This window comes from Drosophila biarmipes, unplaced genomic scaffold (genome assembly GCF_025231255.1).
Source record: "Drosophila biarmipes strain raj3 unplaced genomic scaffold, RU_DBia_V1.1 ptg000017l, whole genome shotgun sequence".
In the NCBI taxonomy this organism is placed as follows: domain Eukaryota; kingdom Metazoa; phylum Arthropoda; class Insecta; order Diptera; family Drosophilidae; genus Drosophila; species Drosophila biarmipes.
In genome coordinates this window covers 2954037-2967428 of record NW_026114535.1, presented here as the reverse complement: position 1 = coordinate 2967428, position 13392 = coordinate 2954037, and the positions used below count along the sequence as shown (strand labels likewise).

The 13392-nt window shown below is 40.9% G+C and overlaps 1 protein-coding gene and 1 long non-coding RNA gene across 3 annotated transcripts in view; both read left to right on the top strand.

The window, feature by feature from the left end:
- Positions 1–1160: 1160 nt before the first annotated feature.
- LOC122818558 (uncharacterized) lies at positions 1161–4885 on the top strand. Its single transcript, XM_044092768.2, has 4 exons — positions 1161–2428; positions 2482–2632; positions 2707–3821; positions 4006–4885. Exons 1-4 carry the CDS (start codon positions 1161–1163, stop codon positions 4883–4885), a joined length of 3414 nt encoding a protein of 1137 aa, XP_043948703.2.
- A 7544-nt stretch (positions 4886–12429) lies between these two features.
- LOC127012036 (uncharacterized) overlaps positions 12430–13392 on the top strand; it is a 115432-nt gene continuing 114469 nt past the window's right edge. For both annotated transcript variants that reach the window (XR_007765458.1, XR_007765459.1), the window contains exons 1-2: positions 12430–12517; positions 12575–12699. This is a non-coding gene — a long non-coding RNA (uncharacterized LOC127012036). The remainder of the gene's footprint in view (positions 12518–12574; positions 12700–13392) is intronic.

Genomic DNA, 13392 nt, shown 5'->3' with positions numbered 1-13392 from the left:
TGTTCGAGTGGAACGCTGCCACATCATGGAGCAGCGCCACGGCAGAGTTTGAGCGAAAACTGCCCAGGCAGATGAGGGACAATCTGGAAACGGATCTCGGAGTGACGCCATCGCTGCAGTTGCCGGCACAAGTGAGTGCAAATTTGCCGCCACAATGGAGTGCGAATTTGGTGCCGACGCTTGGCGGCCATTGGGCAAACGGACAACCTGTCTCAACAACAACAATACTGCGCTATTCTTGTGTGACCGCCGCAGCACAGCCGGTGCTAGGTTATGTTCACCCAGAGGTACCTGCGCCATCGCCCATATCATATGGAGCGCCGACGACAAGCATACAAGAATGGACGCCACGCAGACTACCTGATCTTCCCGAATTCGAGGGTCAGCCAGAGGAATGGCCAATATTCCTGTGTGCGTTAACGGAGACAACTGCAGCCTACCAGTGCACCGAGTTGGAGAACAACCAGAGGCTAGTGAAAGCCCTAAAGGGAGAAACAGTGAAGTCGATGCTCATCCATCCCAGCAACGTACAAGCTGTTATGGAGCAGCTACGATTCCGGTATGGACGCCCGGAGCAACAACCGAAGCGAAGGATTCTGCACGCGAATAGTGTTCGCGAGGAGGAGCGATATGTCGATGCTGCCCTATATGCGAGGGACAGCACCAGGTCAGGGACTGCAAGGACTTCATCAGCACCTCTAAAACGACACGAATCGAGTCCTCGAGGAAGCGACGACTGTGCTACTCGTGCCTGGAGCCCGGACACATGTCCCGGTTCTGCAGGAAGAGCCGCGGATGCAACGTCCTCAGATGCCAGAAGAGGCATCACCACCTGCTCCACGAAGTACCTGAACGATCCAAACGGCCGCCAGTCGCAGATGGGGGCCTCAGGAGGGATCAGGACCGACAGCCGTACAGAGACGGCAACAATCGGAGGGGAGTGCCACGGTCAGTGGATTCCAGCGAAAGGAACCATCCTACGTCGGCCGCAGTTGTAGACGCGCGACGTGAGCGGGATGAAGGGCGGTCGGCGTACGATCGCCAGGAGTTGCCGCACCGAAACCTCAACATCGACTCAATTGGATGCTACCTGCTGTTCAGGATTCTACCCGTGACGCTGTACGGCGAGAATACGAAGGTCGACACGTACGCACTGCTGGATGAAGGATCATCTGTCACTCATCGACGACGAACTCATCCGCACCCTGAACCTGAAAGGCGAGAGCCGACAGCTGAATGTGCAATGGTTTGGTGGAAAATCCGCCAAAGAGCACACGAAGGTGGTCAGCCTGCAGATCAGCGCAGCGGGCAAACCAAAGCGCCATGGGCTGAAAAATGTGTACGGAGTGGCCAATCTGAACCTTCCGATGCAGAGCCTGCGTCAGGAGGATGTACAAGCAGTGAAGGCGAACACGCGTCTGCCGGTGATGCCGTACAACAATGCGACGCCGAGGATCCTAATTGGACTGGATCATGCGCATTTAGGAGTACCCTTCAGAACCAAAAGTTATGGATCTGGAGGGCCGTTTGCAGCAGACACCGCACTTGGATGGGTAGTATATGGACCGGTGAACGGAAAGCCGAGCTCGCCGCTTCTGAGTTCGTGCCTCCTAGCTGTGCCCCAGGATGATCTTCTGGAGAAGATGGTCAGCGACTACTTCGAGACCGAGAATATCGGAGCGAAGCCGGTGCAGACAGTCGCAGCTGGCAGAGTGGACCTGGAGCCGTCAGTCGGAGATAGCGGCGACGCACGGGCCCTGAGCACCCTGGAGAAGACCACCAAACGTGTAGGCCAGAGATACGAGACCGTGCTGCTATGGAAGGACGACGAAGTGAGATTGCCGGAGAGCTACAGCATGGCCCTCAGGAGGTTCGTCAACATAGAGCGTAAAATGAAGCGCGATGTGGACTTCGCGTCGGCTTATATCCGGATAATGGACGATTATGTCAAGAAGGGATACGCACGACGACTGCCGCACTTCGGAGTGGAAAACCCGAACAAGCCTGGGAAAATCCGGCTGGTTTTCGATGCGGCTGCCAAGGTGGACGGTGTGTCTTTAAATTCAACGCTACTGAAAGGCCCACAGCGCTACATGCCCCTCCCAGCAGTGCTCTTCCATTTTCGGGAAGGAGCGGTTGGAGTTTGTGCAGACATCAAGGAGATGTTTCATCAGGTACTGATGGAGCCGAAGGACATATGCCCCCAGAGGTTTCTGTGGAGAGACGAAGACGAGATGGCAGTAATGACGTTCGGAGCGGCCTGCTCACCATGTTCGGCGGACTACGTGAAGACCGTGAATGCCTTGCGGTACAGCAGCACGGACCCGCGAGGGTCCAGGGCTGCCTGTCCATCAACGAATACCACTACGTGGATGACTACGTCGAAAGTTTCGCCAGCGAGGACGAAGCTATCGCCATCTCGACACGGGTGAGAGAAATTCACGCTGAAGCAGGTTTTGATTTGTGTCGATTTACCTCCAGTTCGGCAAGTGTGGTCAGAGCGCTGAACCCACTTGAGCCCATCGCCAGCGTCGGATGGACCGAAGCTGAGGAGAAGGTGCTTGGGATGTACTGGCAGCCGGCTACCGATGAGTTCAAGTTCGGCGTCAAGTACCATCGAGTCCCGAGGAACGTGATGACGGGGGAACGAGTCCCTACCAAGAGGGAGTTCCTAAGCCTGGTAATGTCTGCGTTTGACCCGAATAGAGAGGAGTCAACTGGGACGAGCCGCTACCGGATGAATTGGCCGCAGCCTTCGAGGATTGGCGGCAAGGGATGAGTCGGATCCAGGAGTTCCGATGCCCGCGCCACTACTTTGGCGGCGGACGCGTGCGGACGCTACAGCTGCACATCTTCGTGGACTCCAGTCAATCGGCGTTCGCAGCAGCGGCCTACTGGCGGGCCATGTACGAGAACGGAGACGTGCAGGCGCACTTCATAAGCTCCAAAACGAAATGCGCCCCGATGAGGACCATGTCATTCCCGCGACTGGAACTCCAAGCAGCGGTATTTGGCACGAGATTGATGGTCATCGTCAAGCAGGAGCACGGTGTGGCGATCAGCAGCTGTGCGCTATGGACGGACTCCAAGACTGTGTTGCACTGGATAAGCAACACCCACCGGAGATACAAACAGTTCGTCGGAAACCGGGTGGCGGAGATTTTGGAATCGACAGAGGCGTCCCAGTGGAGATGGATCCCGTCCGCCGAAAACGTGGCGGATGACGCGACAAGGCCGCGCAAGGCCGTGGACCTGAGCATCGGTTCGCGATGGCTAAGCGGACCGCCGTTTCTACGAGAACCAGAGGAGAGCTGGCCGAGATCGAGCGAGGTCTGGATTCCTTCGACGACCGACGACGAGGAAATGAAATGTGAGTTTGCCTTGGGCACGGTAAACTTTATATCCCTGCAGAGGTTCTCCAGCTATAATCGACTGGTGAGGACGACTGCGTGGGCGCTCAGATTTGTTCGACGATGCCGTGGAATACGTCGCGATGAAGAGGTCTACGGATTGACCGCGATGGAGTGCGCTGAAGCAGAGCGCGCATTGATACGGCAGTCGCAGCGAGAAGCGTTTGCTGAGGACAGCCAAGGAAACGTCGCCAAGGACAGCCGACTGCACGGACTGTCCCCATACCTTGACGAGGACGGAGTATTGGGAGCCAGTGGAAGGATCGACGACGCGACGTGTGTGCCATACAACGCACATCGGCCGATCATACTGTCTTACGAGGAGGCGCTGGCGGAAATGATCGAGCAGCAAAACCACGAAAAGATGTGCCACCAAAACACGGAGGCGACGATCGGATCGATTCGGAGCAAGTTCTGGATAACGAACTTGCGGAGACTGCTACGGAGGGTGGTGAGCAAATGCAACGTTTGCAAGCTGCGGCACGACCCACACGGCCCGAGATGGGCCCCCTGCCTGCGGATCGACTAGAGGCCAACGGATGGCCATTTAAGTCTACTGGCCTGGACTACTTTGGGCCGCTCTTTGTGACAATAGGACGTCGCACAGAGAAGAGGTGGGTGGCACTGTTTACGTGCCTGACCACGAGGGCTATCCACTTGAAGATGGCTCACGATTTGTCCACCGACTCCTGCATAATCGCCATGAGGAACTTCAAGAGCCGCCGTGGACCAGTGATCAGGATAAGGAGCGACAATGGGAAGCCGACCGCGAGGCCAAGAGGTTCAGCGAAGTGTTCGAGCCTGCACAGATCCATGGCGAGCTGTCTTCTAAGGGAGTCGAATGGATCTTCAACTGCCCGGCGAACCCAGCTGAAGCCGGTGCCTGGGAGAGGATGGTGCAGTGCGTGAAGAAGGTGCTGGCGCACACAATGAAGGAGCTCGCCCCCAAGGAGCATGTACTGGAGAACCTGCTGATTGAGGCGGAGAGCATCGTAAACTCTCGTCCGCTCACTCATCTACCGGTGACGGTGGACCAGGAGGCTCCACTGACGCCTAACGATTTGCTGAAAGGAGCATCGGATATCCCAGATCTCCCCAAGGATGATGGACAGGAGCCCGTGAGGTCCGCTACTAGGAAGCAGTGGCGCATAGCAAGGATGATGCGCGATCGTTTCTGGAAGCGTTGGGTGCATGAGTACCTGCCAACTCTTGTGCGCAGGGAGAAATGGTGCAAGCGCGTCGAACCCATCCGTCGAGGAGACCTGGTATTCATCTGCGATCCAGCCATACCACGAAGGGAATGGAAACGAGGCGTCGTGGAAGAGGTGTTCACCGGGAAGGATGGAGTACCTCGTCGAGCAGCGGTGCGGACTACCGATCGAGCCAAGACTATGCGTCCCGCTTTGAAGCTAGCTATCCTGGACGTGATGAATGCGGCTGCTTCACGGGGGTGGGGATGTCGCGGAACGGATTAGGCTATCGATAGTCAGGATTTTTATGAAGTCTAGTATTTAGTTTAGGTTATTTGGTCGCACTAAAATCGGGTAAAAAGGAACACAATATTTGGCGGATAAAACACATCGATTTGCCCCATCACAGAAAGGGGAAGAGAAACTGCGGTATGGAGGATAAGTAATTATGTATCAGGTTAAGAACAATTGTCTTTAGAATAAAACGCTCGTTACACACCACATCACTTCAACAACTGTCCTGAGTGTTATAAGGCATTCCCGTGATCGGCCAAGCGGTGACATTTAGTTTTTTATTTTCAGTGAGTAATTCATGTAAAAGTTCTGTTATAGATTTAAAAGTTTCCTGCGAATTTGATACGTTTTCAGTTTTTATTTGCTTCAATTTTCTTTTTAATGAATTCCTACAGTTCTTCAACTGCTTCACAAGAGGTTTTCCTTGAGCACCTTCATCATTTCCGGATTGACCATTTGTTCTTGTTTTTAAGCAGTTTGTTCTTGTTTTTGTTGTTTTATTGTTTTGTTTATACTTTTAACTTGAAACTTTTGACTTGAGACTGTTTACAGGTGGTTTTTAATTGTGAGTTAAAATAACTTTTGATCGAGTTTTTATACCTTAGGAAAACTAACCCTCCTTTTTCTATCTCATTCTTGATTTAGAATTGAGAAATTACTTGACCATAACGAAAAAGTTAGGGAGGGAAAGAGAGATAAGAATTGGAGGGACAGGTGTCCACAGTTGGTACTATTAAAAACACCTCGTAAATGTGAAACATACTTTTGTCAAAATTCAAAATTGAAAAATTTGATAGAAATCAGTTTTTTGGATTTCCTCTAAATGGATCCAGATATAATCCATAACCTTTTCTATAAGGTTATAGAAACATACCTTCACCCACCTTAATACTTTCCATTTTTTTTTTTTATTATGTCGTTTACTCTCTTCTAATTGTTATTATAAATATTTGCATTATTAATGGTTTTAGCAATGGCTGCACTACCAGAGGCAAGACTACCTAATGCACTTAGTGCAGTCAAAATGGGTACAACACCACCAATTTTCGGTACATTAATGACACGAGGAATCTTTATTTTTTTTTTTATTTCTACCAATTGATTACTGACTGCTTTAGGCGTAACCTTGATTGCACTCATTAGATCTAGATCTAGATCTAGTGGTTTCTGAGTTTTCAAGGCTCGTCTTCCTGTCTTGAAACATTTGAAAATCTTTTTACCTTTGATCTCCTCTTCCTACACTTTCTTTTTGTTCCCTTCTTCACACCCATCCCGAATTTCCTTTTTGTTTTCATAATATTTGTAACTAAGTATGCTGCTATTTTCTCTGCAATACTACTATCTTTTGATCTAACACGTTCCCACGCTTTATTTATTATTACTGCATCAGACTTATGTCGTTCAGCTAGATCCTTATTTTGTGAATATGCAATATCATATAATCTACAAGCTTCATCCAATTGATTTACCCCACGATCACCGCGCTCCAACCTTTGTTTAAGCTTTGTTCCAGGTCCACAAAAACTATAGCCAGGAATATGTGCTTCAAATGGAAGTGTGTTAATTATTTTGCTGATAATACCACTACCTCGTTTAAAGTTTGAACTCTGACTGCAACACTAAAAAACTAAAACTTTTACCCATTTTATATAATATTTAATCAAGGAGCATTGGTGATCAATCATTTAAAAATTCAGTGTCACGACATAGTTCTTTATTACCTAATACAATAAGAGCATTGATTGTCTGTCCGTCAAACTGTGGAAAAACAAATGTTATGATCTGTCTTATTGAAAGTGCAAACGGACTTAAATTTGAGAATATATATGTATTCTCAAAGAGTTTATATCAACCAAAGTATGAGTATTTAGAGAAACTATTTAAACCGATAAAAGGTATGGCATATTATATATTCTCACAAAATGCTGAAGTTTTACCGCCCGCTAAGGCTGAAGAAAACTCTATTATGATTTTTGATGACGTTGCTTGTGAAAAACCAAACAACATTCGTTCATATTTTTGTATGGGACGTCACAAATATATAGATTTTTTTACCTATGTCAAACATATACTCATATTCCAAAACATCTAATACGTGATAACGCGAATATGATTATAATGTTTAAGCAAGATGATTTAAATATGCGACATATATATCGTGATCATGTAAACACGGATATGTCCTACGATTCATTTATGAAAATTTGTCAAAAGTGCTGGAGCGATAAATACGGACTACTCATAATCAGTAAAGATAACGATATGGAAAAAGGAAGATATAGGAAGGGTTTTAATGAATTTATAATTATTTGAGTATATAAGTTTCGTTCTGTAAGCTATATTTTCACAGTTCATAATTAGATTCCAAAAAGAGTACATAATTCACTCTTACATTAAATGGTAATGAACCCATAAACATTACTTATTTGCCACCCATTGACTGGTGACTAAGAGTGTGCACTCATTGACTTTCATATGTACAACTCTATACCCAATGTTGATATAAATAATAATCTATTTCATACAGGTGATAAAGTTATTCAACTACCCATAGGATCATATGAACTCAATGATATTTACGATTTTCTAAAAAATAATCTAAAAGATTATGATCTTGAGAAAAAATTTCAATGGAAAGTAATAATAACACACGTCAAGTTTATATTACAACTACCAAGGAACCTATTTATTTTAATAGAAACAACTCAATTGGACAATTGCTTGGTTTCCATCAAAAAATAATCTACCCCGACCTGAAAAAAACATATATATCGGATCAAGCTGTCAATATTTTAAAAATAAATACAATACGCCTAGTATGAAGCGGACCATACATTGATAGTAGACAAGATCATTCATTATAGGAGTTCGGAATTAATGTTTCACCGGGCTATATATGAATATCACACCACTCATTTACTTACCAGTCAACACTAGAGAAATAAGTACACTCTTTATACACAAAACTGATCAGAACCGTGAATTCGTTTACATTTAAGGCTAAAACAATGATTATATATAATTAAAGAAGCGATACTTACCATCATCAGCACACTTTAAAACATAAAGTTATAGGAAGAGGATCGAAAGTAAAAAGACACACATTAACATTAAAAAACCAGTTAATTCTTCAATCACTGGGCTTCAAAGTAAGAGTTTAACTAAAGTTATGGGATTGAATGAAATATTGGCAGTACGAGCAAAACCTTTCTCTGATGATAGTACATCGAAAAAATAATTTAACAGTTATTCACCGTATCAACAATCATTTAAACCAAATGATGAGATAAAAATTACAATTAATGATAACAACATTAATTCAAATTCAAGATTTATATTTACTCCCCCATGAGAGTCTTCTAAATTTTCGAGGATATATTGCCATAATTAAGGAAGGGGGAGCGGTAGAAACTCAAAAATTTTATTGGGAGGATGAGAAATAATTGCATGGCATACTTTTTAGATGAAATACGCTATGAAATAATTGGTGTTGAGATAGATAGAACCAGGTTTAGTGGTATGACTTCTACAAAAAGAACTTTGTTTCAATTTGAAAGCAAGAGACTTTACAATTTTGGATGGAGTGGAGGACCCGATTTCAATTTAGCCCCCCACTTTAACTTTTCAATACCCCTTAGAAATCTACTTGGATTTGCTAAAGATTTCAAATAAAGTATTATTAAATTGTAAACATGAACTAGTATTATTAATAGTAAAAAATTTAAATGATGTACTTGAGGAAGATAAAATTGAGAATGCACAAAGAGTCGAAAAATATCATCTCAATATGACTAATATTACATGGAAAATTCCTCACATAACACCCAGCGATTCAACGAAAATTAAAATGTATGATATTATAAAAAGTGGATCCAATCTACCGATTGCATTCCGCAATTGGGATACACACATTAATCCTAAACTAAGTAACAGAACACATCATATTTGGAATGTTAAATTAGCTGCTAATAGTGAATGCACACGATTTGCCTTAATTGCATTTAAAGATAATGACCATCTGATTACAAACAATTTAAGAAATCTAAAGGCCTACTTAAACTCTGAAAAATATCTCTACGATGACTTGAATTTGGACTTTGAGAAAGATCCATTTGCTCACCTATATGAAATGTATTGCAAGTTTCAAAGTAGTTACTATAATCGAAGTGAAACTCCTTTACTATCACCTGCAATAATCGTAATAGACTTATCATATCAAAATGAAATGGTTAAATCGGGACCCATTGATGTTAGGATTTCAGTTGAACTTAGCAAGCCCGCTATCGAAAATGTTCAAGTATAGCCTACTGATACATGATCGTTTAGTTGAATATAACCCGTTGAATGGTCTAGTACAGCGGATTGTCTAACAATCAATTAATCAGTCATGAGTGAAGACATTGTTGCAATTGATGTTCAAGGATTTCAAGGAAATAATATTAAATGTATTCTAAAAGAAATTTGAGTCGTATTCAAAAACGAAACAATCTTGAACTCTAATTTTATCATAAACTCTCCACATGATTTTATTGAATTGAATAAAAAATGTAGAAAAACAGCTACTTGGCTAACAAAAAAATCATACAATTTATTGGAACGATGGTGTATACTTTTTTAAAGAAACACAAATGTATTTAAGAGAAATAAATAGAAAAAAACAAATAATTTTTTTAAAAATGATGATGTAATTAACATTGATGAAATTGGATGTCCCTCTCTAAAAATAATGAATGGAAACCACTTCCCATATTGTTCATTACATGCTCGAGATGGTGTCTGCTCACTCAACAATGCTCATAAATCTTAAACTTTTTGACAGAAGAAAACTTCTGACCACTTTTCCAACCAAAGAAGTTTAAGAAATGTCTGATTTTAATAACAATCTTAATATACCGAATTATTCTTCGTTGATAAATAAAACCAATTTATTTATTTATAAATAAATTTATATTTATATCAAAAGAAGACTTGAAATTACTGCTGGAGTCAAGGGACATGTTTATGAAGAAGTTTATAAAAACAACATTTGGAGAACATTTAAATTTATGTACATTTTCTAAGGATAATATAGAAACGAGTGCTAGATTCGCGAACTAAAAAATATCATCGAGAAACAATCTGGAAGTTTTAATAAATAGCTTTGGTGAATTGGAGGCTCAGCACCAAATTTCTGTGCAGGTAGTATAGCCACACCACTTCAAAAATTATGAAATATCCGATTACATTTTATCAAATAACTCGGAACTCTCTTTAGATAATATAAAAATTTTTAATCCCTTTATTAAAATTAATAATACTAAAATATCACTTAACTTTATATTATTAAGTTTAATCATTATATATTTGATTTTTCTACTTATTATAAAATAGAAAAAATGCGATATTATTTGTAACCAAAAAAAACGCCAAGGAACAGAAAAATCCATTAACCAAGAAATTTTTTAACAGAATTAAAAGATTAATTAAATAAATTACATATTGAATCGGGACGATGTATTTTGGAAGGAGGGAGTTATCCAACCCGTGAACCCAGGCCGCTTATGTCTTTTATAAACAATAATTTCAATCTCTGCATTCGCCATTGACTTTGCCTTTGGTTTGAGATCCGAGGTCCGATCTTGGTTCCCCAGCTAAGTTAAGCAAATCAAAATTTAATTATTTATCCCATCCGTGAAACCAGGCGGTTTATGGCTTTTATAAACAATAAGTGCAATCTCTGCATTCGCCTTTGTCATAGTCTTTGGCTTTGCCTTTAGCTTTGTGGTCCGAGGTCCGATTTTGGTTCCCCAGCTAAGTTAAACAAATCAAAATTAAAGTAAACGTTCGAAACCCAATCAATTGCGCCTTTTGCGTTCCAAGCGTCCGCCAAATTGCATCGGTCAACTTAATTGAATTTCACAATGAGATGCGACAGTTTCATCTTAAGATTTTAATCTAAACATTAATTGAAGTTCTTCTTCACAAAGATAAGCTTCTGGCCGAGGTTCGTTGGCTTTTATTTAAGATGGAAAAAATCAGTCTTATTTAGGTTTAATATCATAAAATATATAATTATATATATACAATAAAATGAGAATACGTTATCCCATTTACGCCAATTCAAAATGATATACAAAATTTCTTTCTGGACTCTAGGCCCAAGCCACATGATATCATTAAGGCGTTTCCTGTTAGTCGCCTTGGCCGAGCCATCACACACTACTCTTAATTTTGTATTTAGGCTTGAATCCCTAAGTACGGCTTGGTGGGGTAAATAGTATTTTCCTTCTCTATTCGACTCAACCATATGTCCACGATCAATATATTTTTTCATAAAAGTTTTTTTCATAGTTTTTCATTTCGCTGAAATTTTTTTTCCATGCTTAACAGCTCAGCCATTGCTTGTGCTTAGTTTCCCACAAAATTGTTTTCACAAACTTGGAATTCAATGTCATTCTTATTTTCATTTTCTAATTCACAGAAACGTTCTAATTCTTGTACTTCAATAGTATTTGCCACTATCGAATGATTGCGCTTCGATTTAGTGCACCCAGATATGATCCAACCGAAATGTGTATTCTGGCTATACCCTTTTTTAAAATCTGTGTATATAGATCTGCTCCATTGATTACATCAACTCGGCCTGGCTTATTAAAGACCGGGTCAGCTAATTAATAATTTTGCCATTTCGTCTTATCTATATTCACTTCTTTAATAGGTAAAACTATTTAAAACTGATTTCTTTATTAATATTTAACGCTTACCTAAAACAAAAAATATAATTTTAATATTTAATATTTTTTATGTTTTTTTTTCTGAAACAAGACTTTAAAAAAAAAACCAAGAAGTTGTAAGGTTAATAAAGAAGTGCGCCCAAAAACCTCAAGCAACTGACAAAAACAAAAAGATTGTGTTGATCAAAATTAAGGAAGAATGCAATAATCCCCTTAAACCTAAAACAATAGGTAAATAACTTTGTGTCAATCGCAAAAATCTAAGATTGAAAATTATTAAGTAAATAAACCTCTTAAATCTCAAAATTACCAAATAGAAATCAAATTACTGCTCAAATTAATTATACAAATAAAAACCAGAGAGAACGCTTAAGTCGTGTGTCTCGACTACTGCCGCTTTGAAATTGGAATACATTTAAAAAATATGAAGAAATAATTTCTGATTTTAAAATTATTTTCAAGATGTCAGAAAATGCAACCAGCCAGACCCGACTTAAATCTAACTCCAGAACATAAAAACCATCAGGTTAAATGTAGAAAATTAAAAAAAACAAGTGGTACATTTTGCATTATAACAATCAAAACAGAAGATCATAAACTTAAAATCACAGTTATATTTAAAAAAAAAGGTTGTAGAATTTCCGATAGAGATTATAAATTCAAAATCTAAATACGACACGGGTTATGAGATCATCAAATCGGTTAGGGAATATAAGAGTGAAGAGGATAAATGTGTCAGGCGGAGTGAAAGGCTTTATTCTGCCTTATTAATTAACCCAAAAGTTACGGTATTTTATTTCGATCCCATAATCGCCAGACTTGATTTGGCTTAGCGACAAACGTCAAATTCATATCGAACATGAACTAAGTGTATTGAGCCAAGAAAAATTATCCACAATGGATTATTATGGTACAGTTAATAAAAAATTAACTTGCTAATTAATAAAACTATTTATTCTTATGGCAGAAATAAACCAATAACAGCGGAAATGAATGAAAAACACAGGAAGTCAGTTCCTTAAGTTTACAATATCGGACAATTCCAGACAGTATTTAATGAATCCACCTGAGTTACCAAATGCAATGGTTAAAGTATGTATATAATAGTTTCTCGAGTACTCAAAGAAAATATTGTGAACCAAGCCCGGACGGAATGGTCAAATACATTTCAACCACAATCCAACAGTCGTCCGATTTTAAAAAAATTTAATTCGAAATTCAGATCTAATTAAAAATGTTATTTCCAAGCTTCTTATGGGACCTATAAGATATAGTCCGATTCTGCTGGTTCCGACTTATATACTACCTGCAATGTACAGAAGAATTTTTGGGAAAGTTTCAGCCCGATAGCTTTAAAACTGAGAGACTAGTTTGCCTAGAAACGGACAGACTGACGGACAGAGGGACGGACAGAGGGACGGACAGACGGACATGGCTTTATCGACTCGACTAGTGACGCTGATCAAAAATATACATATTTTATGGGGTCGGAAACGTTTCGTTTACTCCGTTGCAAACTTCTGACTGAAATCATTATACCCTCTGCAAGGGTAAAAAAAACCACAGATAAAATTTTTTAAAATTAGTTTTCCCAATAGATCCTATGGGAGCTATAAGATATAGTTGTCCGATAGGCTGGTTCCGACATATATAAACTACCTGCAATGAAAAGAAGACTTTTAGTAACGTTTCAGACCGATAGCTTTAAAACTGAGAGACTAGTTTGCGTAGAATCGGACGGACAGTCGGACATGGCTAGAACGTCCCGTCTAGTGATGCTGATCA